The sequence below is a fragment of the Trachypithecus francoisi genome, unplaced genomic scaffold, assembly GCF_009764315.1.
Source record: "Trachypithecus francoisi isolate TF-2019V2 unplaced genomic scaffold, Tfra_2.0 Lachesis_group1, whole genome shotgun sequence".
In the NCBI taxonomy this organism is placed as follows: Eukaryota; Metazoa; Chordata; class Mammalia; order Primates; family Cercopithecidae; genus Trachypithecus; species Trachypithecus francoisi.
In genome coordinates, this window is record NW_022681454.1 from 118,848,967 (window position 1) to 118,871,444 (window position 22,478).

The 22,478-nt window shown below is 33.9% G+C and overlaps 1 protein-coding gene across 7 annotated transcripts in view; it reads left to right on the forward strand.

Annotated features, from left to right (window-relative positions):
- The window catches only part of KIAA1109 (KIAA1109 ortholog), a 234,877-nt gene that overhangs the window by 123,041 nt on the left and 89,358 nt on the right, over positions 1–22,478 (forward strand). For 6 of the 7 annotated variants that reach the window (XM_033215165.1, XM_033215170.1, XM_033215171.1 and 3 more), the window contains exons 41-50: positions 1,736–1,976; positions 3,186–3,328; positions 7,290–7,509; positions 7,922–8,080; positions 8,732–8,907; positions 10,951–11,126; positions 14,842–15,548; positions 15,984–16,229; positions 18,200–18,293; positions 20,143–20,193. In XM_033215165.1, coding sequence (XP_033071056.1) covers positions 1,736–1,976; positions 3,186–3,328; positions 7,290–7,509; positions 7,922–8,080; positions 8,732–8,907; positions 10,951–11,126; positions 14,842–15,548; positions 15,984–16,229; positions 18,200–18,293; positions 20,143–20,193 — 2,213 coding nt within the window. The remainder of the gene's footprint in view (positions 1–1,735; positions 1,977–3,185; positions 3,329–7,289; positions 7,510–7,921; positions 8,081–8,731; positions 8,908–10,950; positions 11,127–14,841; positions 15,549–15,983; positions 16,230–18,199; positions 18,294–20,142; positions 20,194–22,478) is intronic. The other variant, XM_033215167.1, reaches the window with a different exon arrangement.

The following is a 22,478-nucleotide window of genomic DNA, read 5'->3' on the forward strand; positions in this document are numbered from 1 at the left end:
TTAGCTGGATCTGGTGGCTGACACCTGTAATCCCAGCTACTCGGGAGACTGAGGCAGGAGAACTGGTTGAACCTGGGAGGCAGAGGCTGCAGCGAACCAAGATCTCTCCATTTCACTCCAGCGTGGGCAACAAGAGCAAAACTCTGTCTCAAAAACAAAGAAAAAAAAAGAAATACGGGTCTGTAGACAAAGAGTGTGCTCAGATTAATGATTTGGGAGTTGCTAGCATAAAGGTGTTAGTAGAAGCTGTAGACATGGATGAGATTTCCAGAAATGCTATGTTGAGTAATAAACTGCTCAAGGATGGAATCCTGAAGAGTGCCAAAATTAAAGGGGGTGTAGGTCGTTGGATAGGGATACATGGAGTGATGGGAAGGGAAAGAAAGAGGTAGGAGAACCAGGAAAGATTGATGTCTTGGAAGCTAAAGGTATAAAGAGTTTTTAAGCAAGAGAATAATCACCAGAGCCAAATTTCACATACAGTTTGATGAAACAGGGACTAATTGATGATTGAGGGGAGAATATATAATTGCACAAAATAAATACAATCCATCTCTGCCTTTAGAAAAGCAGATAACACATGATGATTAGAGTTTTACAACTTCTAGGATCTCTCTTCTCTTCTTCAAGCTGCTGGCCAATAGGGGACACACAAGAATCTTTAGTCAAATTAGGGACCAATGTATCAGTATTATTAGTGGCCAGTCAAGCCATTCATCAGGCAAGTCAAGAATCTCTAGTAAGTGTTGGATTTGAAAAAGACACTTAGACTTAAGGCTGGTGTAGTGCTTTTTACTCCCTCCCTGTGAATTGAAGACTGGAAAATCTACAGCGTAAGCCTAACTTGCCTGTGTAGTTATAGGTAGAGAAGCTTGAACAGGGCAGGCGTTTCCCATGGATGGATGCTCTGCCAGATGTGTTTTCCATGTAAGAGGAAGAGGCACAACATGGCCCTCATGTGAGGCTAGGAATGAAAGGACAGGCTAGTGGACTTGGTGTTCCTCAGAAAGTAAACAGTAAATAGTGCTCTTCAATCAAATTAACCATTTCTCCTAAAATGAGGAATGGTAGGAAGCAGGATGAAGAGGAGTTAGATATTTTTTTCTTTAGGCTAAGGCAAGGTAATTAGACTAAGGTAACAGGAAAAGAGCCAAAAATTTCTTTCTTATAATCGTCACCATGTGGAATAAAATGTATTTTAAAGTATATAATTATTACTGATAATACAGTTAACTTTCAAGGCAGTTACAAATTCATCTATGTCTAGCATACTACATAAGTTATAGTAATTTATTTTTTTAAATGTTAAAACAATGGTAGTTATCTAATCTTTGAAGGAAATAATTTTACTTCCTCTTTGCTTACTGAATGTTCCAAGTAGCTCAAAGTACATTTTGATTCTTCACTTAGGCAAAATAAGTAAAGTAGATTGAATGCTTCTTAAAGAAAATTCCAATTTTGTATCCCACATCTAGTATCATATTGACCTGTGCTGTTGTGTTGTTTTATGACACAAAGATGAAATGTTGTATCTAGAGATTAGATTCTGTAGTCTACATATAATTGAAATCCTGACTCTCTTGGGTAACTTTGAACAAATTACTTAACATCTAAGTTTTAGTTTCTTTATCTGTAAATGGGAATTATGATATTTGAATAAATACATGGAAAACACTTAAATGGTAACTGATATTATTACATTAGATTACTTCTAACCACATCATTATTGTTACAGAGTGATGGACTTCCTGCTTTGGTAACTTTGAAGAAAGGTTTAGTTGCACTGGCAAGGCAGTGGATGAAGTTTATTGTGGTGACACCAGCCTTTAAAGGAGTTAGCTTACATAGACCAGCTCAGCCTCTGAAACCTCAAATAGCTATGGACCATGAACATGAAGATGGACTTGGATTGGACAATGGGGGTGGTCTTCAAAGTGATACCAGTGCTGATGGAGCAGAATTTGAGTTTGATGCAGGTAGTTTTGTAAGCCTCTATTGAGTACTTTCTTACACTTCACAATTAGGGTGTTTTCTTACTCAACACAATTGCTGTATGTTTTTTGCTTAGATATTATGCATCTTTTATTAATAAGTTAATATACCTCTTTAAAAATGTCAAGACCCTTTGTTTTTCCTCACACTTATTAATTAATTACTAATATAAGCAATTTTAGATATTACGTACTTGTTAACATGGTACTTGTGATAATTTTAATAATTCATGTCCCAAATTGGAAAATGGTCATGGCTTAAGTATACAAGTATGATTTTTATTAGCCAAATAAGTGATAATGATTAGGAATTTTCATACTGACTTGATTTTATAAGCTCAGTTTTGTGAAACACAGTAGACTTCTCCTGATCTATCCAGGACAAAGATATCTTAATGTAAGTAGAACGTTTTGAATGAAACACATAAACCTCTATTTAAAATTTGTATTTGTCTATCGTCTTCCCTATGCCACGGTATTTTAAAGGGGCCTTTGTCTTTTTACCTGATGCCTGCTTGATCCTGAATTTATGTAACCTTGGCCTGCACTCAACCTACAATTTTGTCAACAAAATGGCTGTGTCAGAACAATAGTGGATATGCATTTATGAAATGCACTTGCATACCTTAATGTTTTGTGAAAGATTAATTTTTATTATCATGACCTATCATATTTAGTGGAAATGCATGTTATGATGTTTTGAAAAAAATATTGAAAGAGTAGTCTTAAAATTAGAGATTTTAGAACATTGATATATAAAAAACTTTACCAAGCTTAGTTTTAAAAATAACTTGATATTTAACAAATAAATGAGTTATGAGGAATAGGGTAGATTTTGTTTATTACTTATTTTAAAAAATTTCAAATCTACACAAAAGTTTGAAAACCAGTACACTGAATATCCCAATTATCTGCAAATCCCTCTGTTAATCTATGAGCAGTCTGTGCTTTCTTGAGCTTAGTTGAATTGGCTTTTGGTCTGAGTATCATTTGCATGGAATATGTGAAAGTCTGAATAAAAGCCATTTGTTCCCTTCTTGAAACTGAGTGAGAAGATTGGGGTGGGGGAGAAAATAAATATTTGTCAAGGAATATGAAAGTTGAGTGTCATTATATAACTAGAAATATTGGGGCTGATGTTTCAAGAAAATATGTGATGATCTATTGCTCACTTATTCTTTTGAACTGTTTCAGCCACAGTCAGTGAACACACAATGCTATTAGAAGGAACAGCTAACCGACCTCCACCTGGTAGCTCCGGACCCGTAACTGGAGCTGAGATAATGAGGAAACTTTCTAAAACTCATACCCACAGTGACTCGGCATTAAAAATAAAGGTATATTATTGCTCTTTTTGGTTAGAGTTATTCAAATTCAGACTTACAGAGAAAACCTAAAATTTTATCTCAAATTTAAATGTTAGGTGTCCAACCTAACATTCAGATAGCATTTTTGTGTTGAAATTAACTTGATTGGTAATTTCAGTTTAAATATTTCTTTGAAAATTGTATCATCAGTAACTGCTGTTAAGGACCACTATAAGTACCAAGCCTTAGAGCTGTCTTCAGTTTATTGAATACTGTATTCAATAAAATCCCAAATAGAAAATGTTGATAATCTTATAATTACCTGTTTTAATGAGAAGCCTTTTCGGCAGTGTATGATCAATAGGTGATTTGGGTTAGACTATTTTATGATTTTATTTTTTTTGGTTTTATGAACATTTAATGGATGCTTGATAAGAGACATATATAGCAAAGTGGTTAGAGTACCACTTTGGAAGCCAGACTGCCTTGGTTTGAAACCTGCCCCTGCGACTTAGTTGCTCTGTGACTGAACGGGTTTTAACTGTATGTTTTAACTGTATTGCAGTTTCCTTGGTGTAAGACGGAGATTATAATAGTAACCTTCTGAAGAGGGTTGTTGTGAGAAATAACTGAGTTAATTAATGAAAAATGCCTAGAGCAATATCTGACCCTTAATCAATTATTTGTTGTTAGTGGTTCTTCATTTTTTGCTAGTTATTTGTTGTTGTTGGTTCTTTATTTTTTGCTAGTTCACTTTTGTGAGCACTGAAAAAGTTAAAATTTTAACTTTCTGGCCAGGTGCGGTGGTTCACGCCTGTAATTCCAGCACTTTGGGGGGCCAGGGCGGGTGGATCACAAAGTCAGGAGTTCAAGACCAGTCTGGCCAAGATGGTGAAACCCCATTTCTACTAAAAATACAAAAATTAGCTGGGTGTGGTGGCAGGTGCCTGTAATCCCAGCTACTTGGGAGGCTGAGGCAGAGAATTGCTTTAACCCAGGAGTTGGAGGTTGCACTGAGCGGACATTCTGCCAGTGTACTCCAGCCTGGGCAACAGAACGAGACTCCATCTCAAAAAAAAATTTTTTTTAACTTTCTTTGAAAGTCTGTGTATACACTCACATTGATGCCCAGAATCCGTAAAACTGATAATTTTGACAATATTAAATAAAAATTTATACACAGAAAAAAGTAATATACTGTCATGCATCACTTATTAACAGGGATGCATTCTGAGAAATGGGTCATTAGGCAATTTATCGTTGTGCAAATATCATAGACTATACTTATACAAACCTAGATGATGGTACAGCCTACTACACACCTAGACTATATGGGATAGCCTTTGCTCCTAGGCTACAAACCTGTACAGCATATTACTATCCTGAAGCCAGTGGGCAATTGTAATTCAATGGTGTTTATTTCAACATAGAAAAGATACAGTAAAAATATGATATTATAATCTTATGGGTTCACTGTTGTATACGTTGCCTATAGTTCACTTAACTGTAATTATGTGGCACATGACTGTATTGTAAACAGAACAGTAAAACACATGACAAAAGGATAATTTTCTAAAATATAAAGATCTCGTTCTTATCATTAAGAAAAAAGCCAATACCAAATAGAAAAAATGGTTAAATGATATAAACAGGTAGTTCACAGGAAAATACATACGTACAAAAATATTTTCTTATAATTAAAGAAATGTAAACTAAAATGAGATTTCCATTCTCACTTACTAGATTGAAAGACTAAAACTTTTGAATAGTGTACATTGTTGGTGAAGATGTGAGAAAACAGATACTCATATGGCATTGATGGGAGTCAAATTGGTGCAACCTCTTTGAATAACAATGTGGCAATATGTGTCAAAATTTAGAAGGTGATGCTCTTTTATCTAGTAGTTCCATATTCAGGAATTCATTCTAGAGAAAGTCATAGATGCTCAAAGACATGATGAGTCTGAGAACATTCTTTGCAGCACTATTTATAAAAGGGAAATTGTGGAAACAACACAAAGTACTAATCATTAGAGGACTAATAAACTAGTGTACAATGATATAGATGCATACTATGAAATCTTTTAGATGAAGTAGATCTGTAAGTGGATATGGAATGATCATCGAAGTACACTGATAAAGTATAGGATGATATCTATTTGTGTGTTTAAAAAAGGATAAATATGTATGTGCTTATATAGGCCTAAATGAGTTACGTAAAGATAGATAAGAAACAATTAAGAGAGCCTCTGGGAAAGGGATCCAGTATACTGGAACACAGGACTTACTTTGTACTGAATAGTCTCTTGGGCTTTCAAAGTTTTTATTCTGTGTAAGTATGGCTCTTTTAGTTAAAACATTCAATGATAGTTTGATATACTTTTAAAAGAAGACTTAACTATTGAGCTTATTGTTTCCACAGTATAGTTAGAAGCTTGGGACACTTTAATCTGTCTTAACTTTTTTTCCTGATGGACACTTTAATCTGTCTTCGCTTTTTTTCCTGAATCATATTTAGGTGTTTTCCTGTTAAAGGTGTTCATTTTCAGAATTTTTTTTGAACATTCTTTTGCTATGGATTATTAAAGTCCTCTAACAATGTGAAATTCCAAATGCTTAGTTTCAGATCTTTGCTTTTCAAGATCTTTTTGCCTTTGTAGTCTTTTTTTGTACTGTATTTTAAATTGATCTGCCATTCTAATCATAGATGTGACAGAAGATAGAAATTGAAAAATTCTGTAATTTTTAATTTTTTTCATTAATTGTGGAAAGGCTTTTTGGCATTTAGAGCTCTCCAGAGAATTAAATCTTAACAAACCTTGATCATTAGAGTACTCAGAAGGATAATTTAGTGTTAAGAATTTGAACGTAGAATTAGGTAGATGGGTTAAAAATCTGGCTTTTTCCTTAGTAAGTATGCAAGTGACTTTTCTTCATCCTTTAGGACAGAAATAATATCTTACCTTAGAGAACTTAAGGATTAAATAAGATAATACATGAAATATACTTATCAAATGTTTAATATGTTTTAAGTGTTCTTTTATTTCCTGTGTCAACACCCTTCCTCCACCTTTCCTCATCTAAGTGAGGATGACTGGGAAGGCATAGAAAAAGGAATAAACTTTTCTGCTTTCCAGAGGAGGTTAAGACTTTTAAGAGCTTCACAGCACTGGTGTCCATTGTGTCAACATTTCTTGCTGTTAGCAAAAAGCCTCTAGTTTCCTTCCAGGTAGATGTCTATCCTGACTCCTGTAAAAAACTGCAGGGAAGGTTGCTGAAGGTAGACAACTTTTCTTTCTTTAGTTTCTTTGAGTACCTAGACTTTACTTTGGATGGTATCAGTCACGTAAAGATCCTGTCACAGATCCTTTGTGTGTGTGTGTGTGTGTGTGTGTGTGTGTGTGTGTATGTGTGTGTGTAGTAGGTTTTTCTAGGGAATATTTTGTGCAAAGGATATTGTGTCTGGGTATCAGTTTGCTGGTTCAGTAAATAAGCAGTGATATAAATATTTCAGGCTACTGTTTTTCTTTGCTACCCACGTGAATGTTCCTTGGCACTTCCACAAACACCCTATGTATAACTTTCTGAAGTTTCAACATACTGTTTACTGCTCCTTAGGTATGAATAGTGCTTCATTTCTACCATCTGTTTGATATACTGTGCTATGTGGTTTTATGTCTTGTCACCAGACTCCCTCATCAGATTAAGAAGGGAATTAATGATCCATGGTTAAAATAAGTGGAAGTGCTTCGTTATAATATTGATAATAAAAGTAGCCCTTTTTCTTGTACTATAGAGTTACAAAACATTTTTACCTACATTTAAGGACGTATGTAAAAAGCATTCACCACAATCCTAGTAGACATGATCAGTTTTGGTATTAATGTGCAAAATAGCTAGCAGTTATAGCAACAGTAATAGTAATAGTGGTTGTAGTTATCAGCAGTCATTTTTATATACGTAAGAAATAACCCTGTTACACTTTCTGTAGGGCATTCACCCATATCATTCTCTGAGCTATACCAGTGGGGACACTGCCACTGATTCTCCAGTGCATGTTGGACGTGCTGGGATGCCAGTAAAGGAGAGTCCAAGGAAGGAGAGCCTACTCAGCTACCTGACTGGAAGCTTCCCAAGCCTGCACAACCTCCTGGAAGGGACTCCTCAGAGAAGCAGTGCTGCTGTGAAAAGCAGCTCCCTAACAAGAACAGGTACATGCTCTAGATTTGATAATTACATTTTTATATTTATGGGGGAATTGAAATGAAACAGGACTTAAGTTGAGTTAGATATATGCTTTGGTAGTACAACTAATCGCTCATACCTTATCTTTGAGAAAAAATTTTAGGAATCCATTGTTCTGTAACTTTTTGGAGTCTTCATGCCCTTAGTTTGCATTTTTAAATTGCAGCACTGACTAATGTCAATGTAGGCTTTTGGTGTGGGGTGCTCTCTCGACCAGCAACACAGAATTTCCCCCATTATGATAAAAATAAGCTATTTATTAATGCATTAATATCCAAATACCAACATTATGCAGTGAGAATTTAAAACCATCTGCAAACATACATTTTAACTTGGTTCTTCAAACATAGTTATATAAATTACATTTTTTTTTTTCAGGAAACACAGTGGCCACTGATATGTTATCTGAACATCCCTTGCTATCTGAGCCATCATCTGTGAGTTTCTATAATTGGATGTCAAATGCTGTGGGTAATCGAGGAAGTGTGGTACAAGAATCTCCTGTTATAAAATCAGGACACAATAGTCTTCCCACAGGTATTGTGTTATCACATTATTTTGCTTAACTGTCTAAGGGGAATGTATACTAAAATCTTATTTTTCAGAAGATGGGTTAACAATCTCAAACAAGTACTGCTTGGTTGAAATTGGTCCATTTATATTTATAAATGTCTTTGATAACATTGTAATTGAGAGAGTAGTAAGCAGTCACTCAGTGTTCTTGTTGAAAGGCAAATATGTCAAATATGAGATTGTATATAAAGAGTTTAAAGCTTCCTTTTAATGTGACTGGTTTAAGTGGTAAATGAGAAAATGCAAAGTGTAATTACTACATTATATACTTGACATTACAGAAGATAGCTTTAGTTTATCTAGATCCCTTTGAGACATTATAACTATCATTCTTAACTTTTAGTTACTTAACAAATATTTAATTAAATCTAAAAGAGTATGTATATGTAAGGATAGATAAGGATGACGTGTTCTGAAGAGTTAATTTCATTTTTCACTAATAAATCGTGTCTGTAAAATAACCTAAAGGTATGCATTATTTATTTTTCTTTTTAATTTAAACAGTCTTGAAATGGTACTGCTCTACAGGCTTCAAAAGTTTACCCTGCTGTATGCTTTTATGTGTTTCTGTTTTCCAGTAATTTACATTTTATTCTTAAAAATTTATTCCATTAGGTGTTGCACCCAATCTTCCTACAATACCCTCAGCCTCAGATTTCAACACTGTCTTGTCTAGTGACCAAAATACTTTGGATGGGACACATTCTCAGCATAGCACCAGTCAGGATGATGTGGCAGGTGTAGAAGAAGCAAACCAAGGGTTTCCTGCTGTTCAGCTTGCTGATGCACAGGTGAGCCAGCCTGTTTTTTTCTAATTATAATAATACCTCCTTAGTCATTACTTAGCAACTGGAACCATCCAGTAGTATGCACCTTGGAATTCTAGTGAGGATATTCCGTACCTGTCTTCCTACAGCCTTCATGCAAAATGGGAGGAGCCTTTAAAAAGTACATGGCTTAATTATAAATGCAACTTAAGTATCTATATGTAATCATTAAATAGAAGAGTCTCATATAGTAACCTTTTTGTTGTTTGTAACAAATTGGCTAAGCAACATGAATAGATAATCACACCCTTTGGTTTTTAGTGCTATCTTAAGACTTTATTGCGCGAGCAGTGGGGAGGCACTGATGATTTTAGAGCAGAGGAATAAAGTAATGAAAACTATAGATATAGAAATATTATGTGAGTAGCAAATGTATTAAATTGATTGAAATAGAGAAACTAGTGTTGAAAAGATGAATTATTGAAATAGTTCACCCAGTGGTAATGAGACTCTAGGCTTAGATGTTTATGGCTTTGAAAAGGTAAATGAGGATATGGTGAAGGTCTTATTTAACTGATTAAATATGGAGAATAAAGAGTGAAATCCTTTAAAACATACTCTTTGGTTTGAGCGGCTAGCAGGCAAGTGTGAGAGTGGGACGTGGGTCAGAGGAGGCATCGTTTTTTCAGGATAAAGGTGTCTTGAGCATATTTACATACAGCTGTCCCTCATTATCCAAGGGATTGATTTCAGGACCAACCCCCTACCCACCCTCTGATCCGCCACCCAGGATACCAAAATCTGTGTTGTGCCCAAGTCCCTTATATAGAATGGCAGATATTTGCATACAACATACATACATCCTTCCATATACTTTAAATGTTCTCTAGATAACTTATAATACCTAATGCAATGTAAATACTACGTCAATAATTGTTATACTGTATTGGGTTTTTATTTGTATTTTTAAATTGGTACATTGTTATATTTTATTGGTTTTTACTTCCTAATATTTTCAATCTGTGGTTGGTTGAATCCTTGCATGGAGAACCCTTGGATATGGAGGGCCAACTGTACTTGAGAAATTAGGAAGCTCATGATCAAAAACAAAGGAAAGAAGGGTTAGCAGATGGAGCAAAATTAGTAGAAAAATGAGAAGTATTGGAATTTAGAGTCAATTAAAGAGAGAGCTATCTTCCCAAGCACACACAACAAAATGAGGTGACCTAGGACAATCGGAAATATAGGCTTGGCTCTCATTGTGTAAATGGCACTTGTCCATTTAGATAGGGTTTTTTTTAAGCTTCAGGAAAAGATCACTAAGGTAGAATGTGTAGTGAAAGAGGAGGCTGAGAAAAGCATTGGATAGCACCTATATATTAGGATGTAGGAGGGGGAAAAGGAACCATGTGGCAGAGGATGAGTAGTCAGAGTGATTGTAGTGCTGTAGCATTGAACACATGTAGTTCTTTCCATTCAGGTTAGTGCTTAGTGTCTGAAATTCAGTTAACTAGAGATTTAACCAGAAAATGTATTTCCATAAGCATGTGTGATACTTAAAATGTAAAGGAAGTTCTCTGAAGATAAATGTTAAATGACTGTTACAACCAGGTGCTTCCATTTAAAAATAGGCCAGATATTCATAACATTTATAATGTTTTTATATTAACACAGGAAGTTGAAAACTTTGTGAACCTTATAAGTTTTTTTTTTTTTTGTAAATGGAAACACAATAGAAATTCATACCTGTTTTAAAAGCAAGACGTACAATGATTTAACTAATTCATAATTTTATTTTCCTTGTACTTTCAGACACTCAGGTAGGATCAAGGAATCTGTGTCCTTATTTATTATTAATTTGAAGATGAGTGGCCTATAATAGGTACTAAAAATATTAAATTTTAAGTAAAGTTAGAATCAATTATACGAGACCATTTTTTGCTTCACACTATGATACTAATATGTACTGAGGTAGGGTAAGAAAAAAAGCTGCATTTTTCTATATGTAATTTCTACAGTAAATGATAAGCTATAATTTGAGCTAATATGAATGTTAATGTCTTTTAGGTTGTTTTCAAGCCTCTTCTGAGTCATACAGGGATCCAGTCACAGGATACAATGCCACTCTGCTACCGAATGTACTTTGGAGAACACCTTTCATTTTCAGGGACTTTGGACTGCCTCAGAGCAGATATTGTGGATTCTGACACAGCCAAAGAGAGAAAAGGCAAAAGAGCGAGAAGGTGTCTTTTGCATTTTTGTGTATAATTTTGTGCAAGAATTATAATACGTTTGTTTTTTTAACATTACTTTCTTGTAATCCAAATGAGAAAGTAATTTTAATATGCTTGTGAGAAGATAATTACCTTTTAGTAAAAGTAGTGGCCACATTTTCTTATTAATAACTAGTTGCATTTATCAACAGATTATGAGGCCTATTTTTAGGCATATTTTTGAACCATGTTAGCACATAGATGAGGGTCATATATTGATATATGCACTTACCCTTTATTTACTTGGCTCTTGTAATAGTGGAATTTTTATGATCTTGAAGGTTCTGAGTTGACTCATGTCAGGTAGTATTTTTGTATCAGAAACAAGTCATATGGAAAGTCTAGCCCTCAGAAACAAATAGAAATGTAGCATAGTGAAAGTTAAGAACCGTCTTTTGCTGTTATTTTATATTATCATGGATGGTTCTTCAGTTTCTTTAGTGTTTACATAGGAAATAATATACCATAACAGGATTTGAGTAATATTTTGGGTACTTGGAATTTTACTTTGAGGTGGGCCTTAAATGGATAGAAATAGTAGAATATGGAGATAAATGGCATTCATGACAAGAGGTTTCTGTAGTATTGTTTCTTTCATCCTTTTTGTGTTTTTGCAAGGTGGTAAATTAAAGTACTTGTGCCTGATATATAGCTAAGTAAAATATATTTTTCATTTGAAATATTTCTATTTAAATTTTAAATAATTTAACAAAAGTTCTTGCTTTTCACAATAGTCTTGTACCATAACAATGACTGTACAAGCTGAAACCGCAAAGCAATTTTAATAGTGGAAAAAATTACTTTTGTGACCTTGACAGTATTTGTCAGAACATTAAAAATGTTCTTACTGTTTATTATAAATGTATAGGAAAATGAAAAATAAAAGTAAAACTAATATTTAGTACATTGGAATTTAAAATGTTAGAAACACTGACAATTAAACTTATTTATTTGTAAAAACTTATCAAAGGGTAGTTTGAAAGGTCCAGTCCTTCTTATGATATAACATACAATACAGAACAAGCAGCTTTCGTGTGCCTTGGCAAAATGTCGAACTCCTTTGTATGTATGGATCAGTTTTCAACATTTTATGCTTTACACTTTCAATGTCATGAAATAATCTTTGATTCTCTTTACTATGAAGTTTTTTGTCGCCATCACTTCCTCTGGGATATCTTCGTCCTTTCTGTCATGGCCACTTTCCTCTTTATGTCAATAATTTTGCCTCCACTGAGTTTTTCTGGGTATCAACACTTCCATGGTCGGCTGTTTCTTCCATAACACCATTCAATTGATTTTCCCTACCAGTATCTTCATTTTTAGTTTCTTTGCTGCATCTTCATTTTTGTTGTCCAGTTCCCTCATTTGATTATTCATTTTTGTAAAATGTTATGGGGATTTATTACAGAGAGAGAGACAAGGGGGCAACACAAGTAACTACATGCTATGCTTTGTGTGCATGAACTGAACAACAGGTATGCTTCAACTAGTCACTATCACTGACACATTTTGAAGTGATGTGATTAGTCAGTGATCACAATGCACATCTGTTGTTTTGTACTGACTTGTGGGCTGAAGAGCTAGCCATAAGTTTGTACTTTATGCAGTTTTCACAGTAAGTCTTAGTTACGAATTTGTATCACGTTATTGGGAGACTTGTTATTTAAGTAAAGCACAGTAACTGAAATTTTAAAGTATTGGAACCATCAAATCCTGACCCCAAACATTAATACCTACACATACTGTCTATTTAGGGTTAAAATATCTGAGCTAAACTTGTATTTCTATTTGCAAGAGCCAGCTTTCATACAAATATATCAATTTATATATAAATATGTTTATATATATACATACAGTATATAAGTTTCATATATATAACTAGGTTATATATAATTCGATTATATATAGTTTATATGTAATAGGTTGTATATAGAGATATAGATTATATAAATAAAATTATAGCTATAGCCTATGTATTGGCCTAGTAAATCCCATATAATACTGCCACAGACTAGATCTTCATTTGAGCACACAAGTCTTTTGAGTGAGAGCTTCTTTGAGTGATTTTGTGAACTTCATTGCCTTTGGTCTAGCTGAACTTGACATTCCTTTTAATTTTTCTGCTACCATGCCAGCTTCAAATGCTCCACATTCTTACAATTAACTTATGATTAATTTTTATTTCTCAGATCTCCTGTAATTCTATCTTAAGCTCTTATTTATTTGGAGACCTTCACCACAATATACTTTTCCCAGCCATCAATTTCAGTATTGTCTGGGTTTTTTGTTTGTTTTCGTAGCAGATTGTTCATTCTGCTAACTGTTGCATATTAGTTTGGGGTTACAGTTTCTTGTATGGATATGTATAACTCTTCTACTACTTTGTAAAGCCAGGGCAGTTATTAAATATTTAGCATAGAATCTGGCATGTAGTAAGTCCTCGTAAGTAATAGTTTCTTTGTCTCTTTGCTGTCTCTAGTAAAAGTAGCTGCACGTATTGGGGACCTATGTTTTACAATTTTAATTGTAACTTTGGCTCTGCAGTGCCCATGTCAGGCTTTTACTTGTCAGGCAAATTATTATTATGGTATAGCGATTTTCTTTTTCTCTTTTATTTGAATCTCCCCTCTTTTAAGATTTTCTTACTACTCTTACATGTTTTAGATTCTTGTTTTTGCAATTGTGGATTATTTTCATCTCTTTTTAGTCTTCTCTCTTCTATCTGTTCTAATTCTCAAAATCAAGTTTTTCCTTCTCTTACCATATGCTTACTTGGCATTGATTGTACACTTCCTGTAAGTTTGTGCATTTATATGAATTACACTACAATGAGGCATTTTTCTTATTAATTAATACTAGTATTCATTAAGGAATTACTGCTCTGTAGTTATAAATTCTTTAAGTTAAATGCAGAATATCAAAGCAGCATCTGATTTTTTTCTTTTTGTTACAGAAAAAACTCCCATATCTGCACATTCATAGTGTGCATGGAAGAAGAGGGAAAAAATACCTTTTTACAGTTTTGTTTCCGGATTTATTGTTATTATTGGTAGTTGGTTTATAGAAATTTGAGACATTTTTGACTTTCTATATTAAAATTTACTATAATAGTCTTACATGAAAATCTTTAGATAAGCAGGAGGATTTGCCAATATCATTTTTATATCAGATTTTAAGGTTTTGTGTGTGTGTGTATTTCTAATTTTTGTTTCAATTGCTTTTCCTCTCTGCTTTCAACTTAGCATGAGGGTTTCCTATCTAATATCAACTAAAATTATGTTACATATGAATAAATTAGATACATGATTATAGAAGGTGAAGGGATGGTTAAGTGAGGTATCCTAATTGATCTATAAGTAATTCTAAATTCCAATACTCTATGGCAGTACCATCAAATGACAACAAAAGTTGTTTCATCACTTCAGAGAAATCATTTCTTGACATAAGAAGACTGATTTTGACTTGTTAGTTTTAGAATAAGATTAAGTAGGAAGACTTAAGGCCCACCTTCGAACTATAAAAAGCCTGGCCTAGTGAAAAAGCAGATTTTACTGGTTTGCTTGCTTACAATTATTTAAGACTCATATTTTACCTTGGAGATGCTTTTGCTTATAAATTAATAAAGATGTATGTTTCTGGAAAAATGGAAGAAAAACCTTATCCTTTTTTTATTTCACATTTTTAGGCAAGGCCATGTGAATCTTCCTCCACTTGAGTTCAAACCGGCATTAATGTTGGGAACCTTTAGCATCAGTGCTGTTGTAATGGAAAAGTCTGTGTGCACCCCTCAGAACTCTACCAGTGCCCTTTCTTTTCATGATCTCAGCAAGCGGTATTATAACACCTTTCACTGCAACTTTACTATTTCCTGTCAGTCAATAAGCCAGCATGTAGATATGGCTTTGGTTCGTCTTATTCATCAGTTTAGCACAATGATAGATGACATCAAAGCAACACAGACTGATATTAAACTTAGCAGATATACAGCCGGATCTGCTTCCCCAACACCTACCTTCAAAACCAGAAAACATCGGGACTTTCGTTCATCTGACTTTAGCCGCAGTTCTAGAGGAAGTCTTAATGGTGGTAATAGAGTAAATAATGCAAAGAACAAACGGACCAACAATGAGAATAACAAAAAGGAATCTCGAAACAAGAATTCATTAGGAAGATCTGAAAGAAGAACATCAAAAGTGTCTAGGAAAGGTTCAAAAGATGTGGTGGATCACATGACTATTCATATGGATGACTCTGATTCAATTACAGTGTCAGAACAAAGTGAGCCTTCAGCTGAGTGCTGGCAGAATATGTATAAATTGCTTAACTTCTATTCACTTATCTCTGATCCAACAGGAATATTGGAAAAGTCTTCAGAAACCTTTGGACCAGCAGGTAACAGACATTTTTATGTTTTAAAAATTTCTGTTTAGAATAACAATAATACCATAGAAGCAGAAGACTTTTCATCATGTTTTCTTAATGTTGTAAGTGGATAATTGAAATGGAGAGAAATTGTCTGTCAACAGGCAATAAAATAGTAATGAAATTCAGATATCCTGCCACCATACTTCCCTTCCTTTTAAACTCTTACATGGTATGTTCTTAAAGGGATTTAGACAGACCTGATTTAAAATATCTGGCTCTATTATTCACTTTCAGTAGGAACTTGGAAAAATGTTGAAGAAATTTTTAATCATTTTGTTGGGGAATAAGAGAAAGAAGACTGGTTGGGAGTGTGAAGGAAAGAAAGGAAAGACAATGTTTGGAATGTTCTTCCATTTTTCAGACTTCGTATCTAAAATTGTATATTTTCATTTACTTATAAAGGAGTTCGGAGCCCTACAGAGCCAACATGTAAAGTTGTGTTTGAGAATGAACAAGACAACAGCAGTTTGACTAAGACGCAGAGGAAACGTAGCTTGGTAACTTCTGAACCTCAGCATGTTACTCTAATAGTGTTTGGGATTGGCATGGTGAACCGCACACACCTAGAGGCAGATATTGGTGGACTAACAATGGAATCAGAACTGAAGAGGATCCATGGCAGTTTTACTCTCAAGGAAAAAATGAAAGGTATGAATGATTTTTCTAATAAAGTGCTATGTATACATAATAATTAGTGCTACTTTTCTGAAGGAAACCACTGCCATGTCTCCAAAATTCCTACTTAGCAATTTTTTTTTTCCCCAGAAAAATTGGACTTCCCAAATTCTGAGATACCAAGAACTTTGTTGTAATTGAGTATCAGTGAATTGAGGCAGCTTTGATGTCTAAATATTTTAGCACATAAATATTGAACCAATATACCTATACTCAGTGACATTTATTCTTTATCTTTTAATATCAACTACTAAGACATCTCTAAAGGCAGAAAGTTTTACCAAAATAATGAAATTTATGAAAAATTTGCTTTTGTTACTACCATAGAAATCTTATAATCTAATACTAAATATCTCTATAAAAAGAAATCCCTTTAGTTGATACAACATTTCATAGATTAGTGAAAACATACCATTTATCTTGAGAATGATTACACAAGGTGTGATGTTTTATCAAATCCAGGAGCCCATCAGTTTTAAGATGCACTATTATTTTATGTATCACAAAGAAAATGCCACTGCCAGATATGGTCAGATGCCATTGATTATAAACTGCATTCCACTTTCAGAGATGCTAAAATAAAAAAGCAAATGTTTCTTAGACTTGGTGGATACAGCAATACAGTTGCAGGGATTCTTTTGGCAGCAATGATTATATAAAACCAGTGTGGTTTTTTTTTTTTCTGGTTGTGAAAATAACCTGACAGATTATATTACATGAGAAAAGGAAGTTATCAATCGCCATGTGTTTTTATTGTTAACTTTATGATTGAGAAATTTGTAAGGTCAAATCAAAACTTCCTTTGAACCTACATTTTGTTACATATCCTTTTTTACCTGTTTTGTTTTGTACCCTGAACATTTATTATTTACTCAAAAACTAATTTTAAATGTGAGGATTATGTACTTGGGTGAACATGGTGAACCATACACACGGTTCTCTGAAAAGATTAGATGGACTGACTGTAAAGAAAATTCTCTGCAGAAATTAGATGGACTGACTGCAAATTGCTGAGAGAAATAATAACACACCAGCCTTCCTTGGAAATATCACAAAGGATATAAACAATACACAAACATTCAGATGTCTAAGTTGATAAAAAAAAAAAAAATTGTCAGTTTTTTCACGTGTTTAGCTAAAGTTAAGAATGGCCATACTCATTTTTGGTGAGAATTAGAGAAACGGACATTTTTATTCACTTTTAAATTGATATAAATAGGTTTAACCTTCCTGAAGGTTAATTTAATAGCTTTTATCAGTAGCCAATTTATCTTTTGACTCAGCAATTAGAGGTCTGCAAACCTAGGTAGAAGAAATGATCACAATTGTGTGAAAAGTTATCTGTACAAAGAAGCAGCCAAGTGTCTGGCATTAAAGAATTGGTTATTTTTATAAACAAACATATGCCAGTTTACAATTTACCCATTAAAATTATACTGCAGAATTTATTAATACGAACAGTAATGCTAAGTGAAAAAAGTAGGCAAAATTGTTTATGTGATTTCATTTTTTAAGTAATTAAAATATTTAAACCCTCTATTAAAATCACAGGAATTATATGGACCAAGGGTGCTGGTTTATGTGGGTTCTTTTTCCTATTTTTTAAAATTTTCAACTTTTCTGCAGTAAGTATTATTTCTGAGATTTAAAATGCCGTTAGGCTATGTCATGCCAGTAGACTAATGCAGGAATACCATATCGAAGTGTATACTGTGCATTATTGCAATTTTGACATTTAATATGTATGTATGTATGAAATGCAGAGAAATAAAAAACTAAGGAAATTTTTTAAAAAGTAGCTCTGAAATGGTTGAACCAAATTTACCATAACTTTAAAATTATCTTTTGCTACTGAATATATTATGAATAAAATGTAATTTTAATATGAAATTCAGGTATCTTATATCTAGAATTCAAATAAATATTTTTTTCTCATATTTAAGATGTTTTACATCAAAAGATGACTGAGACTTGTGCTACTGCTCATATTGGTGGGGTTAATATTGTGCTGCTTGAAGGGATTACACCAAATATACAGTAAGTATGTCAGTTTTTATTTTCTTACACTTACAGTTTTAGATAAAACTTGAAATTCTTTGGATAAACCATGCTGAATTTTGAGGTTTGTATATACAGTCTCAGTTCCCAGATACTAAGAATTCTGACTGTCATTGAGAATATCACCAAATAAAATATTTTAGAAAAATACTTTTTGTCTTCCTAAAATTGGTAGTATATACCTTCATTCCTAACTTCCATTCAGCAGAGCAGTTTCATTTTAACTATAAAACAACCTTTGATAATTTAGGTCAGATTTTCAGAATTTGCTGTTTCTTAATATTATGGCTAGCTAATGTTGTGCTACTGTTATCCTGTAACACATTCAACATGACTAATAGAGGATTTGGTTCAGCGTTATAAAAATTAAGTATTAGTCCTAGATTGACTAAGAAGTATGATATGTTACAGCTCTAATAATATTTTAAAAATCTGAATAATGTGCTAGCTACCTTGGGGAATATTTCCTGAAATGGATGTTTATTAATAGGCCATAGCTTTCTCCAGTGAGTTTTGGCCAAAATCAGCAGCCTCAGACAGGGCCCATTCTCAAGACTTCCTGGAGACTGTCTCAGGTTTGGTTTGGATCTATAAGTATAGAACCAAAGACTATATATTTCATAATAGCTGCCTACTATCCAGATCACATTTCCTGAGAAGTCTTTTCAAGAAAGGCAGGAAATTCTGGTGGTTGTGAGAGATGAGATCTTTTTTTGTTCATTCAATATAGGAGAAGGGCTTATTATTATGTATTAATTACAATATTATTAAGTGCCTACTGTGGGCCAGGAGCCTCACCTATATTATTTTATTTAATCCTCACTGCAATTTTGGGAACCGGGGTGGTTTTATCCACCTTTACAGAATAATAGATTGAGGTTCAGAAAGATCAACATAGTGCCTAAAATACTTAATACAGTCATTAAGAAGAGATGCCTGAATCTATACTCTCCACCTTATGATCCTTCTACTGAAAGTCATAGACCATGGATTCCATGATTCTTTCATTTACTCTAAATTCGAATTACCATGGGTATGCTACCTTCAGAAAGTAAACTAAATTTCTTTAGGTGTCCCATGAGTTTTATTTACTCTATCCTCCTGGATCTCTTCTCTTCATTATTTATTATCTCTAAAGAGAAGGACATCCGGCCGGGCGCGGTGGCTCAAGCCTGTAATCCCAGCACTTTGGGAGGCCGAGACGGGCGGATCACGAGGTCAGGAGATCGAGACCATCCTGGCTAACATGGTGAAACCCCGTCTCTACTAAAAAATACAAAAAACTAGCCGGGCGACATGGCGGGCGCCTGTAGTCCCAGCTGCTTGGGAGGCTGAGGCAGGAGAATGGCGTAAACCCAGGAGGCGGAGCTTGCAGTGAGCTGAGACCCGGCCACTGCACTCCAGCCTGGGCGGCAGAGCGAGACTCCGTCTCAAAAAAAAAAAAAAAAAAAGAGAAGGACATCCAATAGTCTTTAACCTTGTAAAACATAATGTTTATAAAACAGATTTTTGATAAAATATTATATTGCTGATATTTCTTGCTCTTTTTTTCCCCAAGTAAAGATCCCTTAACTGTTTTATTTGAAAAATAAAAGTTATTTATTAGTTACTGCCAAGCTTGTAGTGTATTCTTTGGTATTTCATTTTCAGTTGCAATGAAAAGGACATGGAATAGAAAAAAATAGTTCAAATGGTACTTTAATGGAACATTTTTAGAGTGGGAAATTAGAAAAGCTTTCCAGATGATTGGTCATATTGTAACTAATTTGTGCATGAATGTTTATTTGCCTCCTTTTTGTTTTCCTGCTTTCTCTTGACTCTTCTGTAGACTGGAGGATTTTCCTACATCTCCTACAAGTACAGCCAAACAAGAGTTTCTGTATGTCATATTATTCTTTTTCATGGCTTTGTGATTACTGTAGTATTGAATAGTTTTTAAAATATTTAAATTGTTTTCATGGCTGTGAATTTAGTTATTGTTTTGTAGCTGTAATATAGACCCTTTTATATACTAGATTAAAGTTTACTGGTAATCAAAGAAAACACAAGTAAGGGCTGCTTTTTTGGTAATTCATACCTTGTCTGTTGTTGACAAGTTGTAACACTGTAGCTGTGTGTTGCTTGTGCCTTTTCAGATATGTTACTGTTAAAATTTCTATGATCAAAGTTCTTAATTTTTGATATAATGGAAGCTTAAAAAATTCACTTTGCAAGAAAGAGTTTTCACTAATTGTAGAAATAATTATTAAAACACTAATAATAAAACATCTGTACATCTCAACCTTATAATTCTGTATTTAAGATGGGGAGAGTTGACTGCTCTGTTAATAGATTTTAATGGCCTTTACTATATGTCAATGTGTGTTTAATTTCATTCAATAGATGAATGCTATTTACATCTAAAGAGCCATTTGCATGTCAGCACCATCTGTGTGTGTTCTGGCTTATGTTGAAACTGAACTTGAAATACTGGTGTTAAACAATGGTTTTAATTATTATACTGTTAGAAATGATTCAAAATTCAGTAAGTAGTCAGCATTCCAGAGCCTACCTTCATGCTGACTAGGCCAATTACATAAACTACCGCCTCCACCCTCTGGTGATCGTCTCCGAGAAATAGTGTCTTGTGGAAGAAAAAAGTATACCTCTCTAGTAATTGGTTTTGGATTTTATATAATACCTAGATTTTACTGTTTATAAATAATCAAGACCTCTGATAAAGCTACTGTTAGGCTTTTCAAGGTTTATCCTAATAAAAGTTAAATGTGATGAACTGGTTCTTCATATCCTTGAGACCAAAAATAATTGGCAAATTTTCTGCAGCCCAGCAGAGATTAATGTATGTAAACTGGCCTGTAATTAATATGAAGTAATGTATTTTGTGTATTTTGCCAAATTTACTGATTGTCAAGAATCATTTGCCCATTTGAAGGATCACATTTATATTAGAAGTTATTGGAGCCAAGCTGGGAGGATTGCTTGAGGCCAGGAGTTTGAGACCAGCCTGAGCAACATAATGAGACCCTGTCTCTACAAAACATTTAAAAACAAATTAGCTGGGCATGGTGGCACGTCTCTGTAGTCCCAGCCACTTGGGAGACTGAGGCGGGAGGATCACTCGAGCCCAAGAGGTCCAGGCTGTGGTGAGCTATGATAGTGTCATTGCACTCCAGCCTGGGCAACAATGAGACCCCATCTTTAAAAAACAAATATGTATGTAAGGGTGTGTGTATGTGTCAAAGACGACTTCATTATGGCTTCTACATAAATGTCCTATCATATCCTATCTGTGGAATTCCACCATTGTAGTGGTAGAAGTCATTCTTTTGCTTTACTTCTTTCTGCTCTTTCATTTCACAAATATTTGGCAAGTGTCTGTTATCTTCTAGGAACTGTTCTAGGCATTGGAAAGAGCAAAAGAAATCAAGAAAGATAATATCTTAGCTTTATGTCTGTACTAGTAATTAAAGGATACTAATTCTTAACAAAAAGTAATAGCCTTGCTCATTATGAATCAAACTTTTATCATTTGTTTACCACTCATCGAAAATGAAAAGCAGAAAATACAAGTTACACTTCCTCCTTCCTATCCATTTCTTGTAACATAGTGGATGACTGTTATTCTAATTTCTTTGACTCCCTAATTAGATTTTAAGAAGTATAGTGAATATTGTTTTTCTTTTCATATTCAGTGTCTGTATAATGGTTGTACAGATCTCTAAAATAAGGTGGAGAACAAAAGAGTTCTGAATGGGGGTAAAATAAAAAGTGGAATGTTGTGTGTCTATGTGTGTAATAGATCTTGTTCATGTTTTGACTTACATGTGAGCATATACTTATTTTCTTCTATAGATTCTTCCTATTAAAGAAATTAAACACTATTCAGTGCAAATAGTATAAAATATATTAATGTTTTTAGATAACATTGTTTCTTCGATGTATAATTTAAATACATGAAAATTTTTAAGTCATTTTAGTTCATTCAGTTATGAGGGGGCTTCACGAACTGTGGAAAATGGAATTAAAGCATATAAACTTTATTTCCCAACATAAGCTCCATCAAGTTCAAGACACTTTTCTAATCAATGATACCAGCCATTTATTCCATCGCTAATGAACAGAGGGTCCCATGACAGTGCAGTCTTTTTTACGTTAACTGAAGAG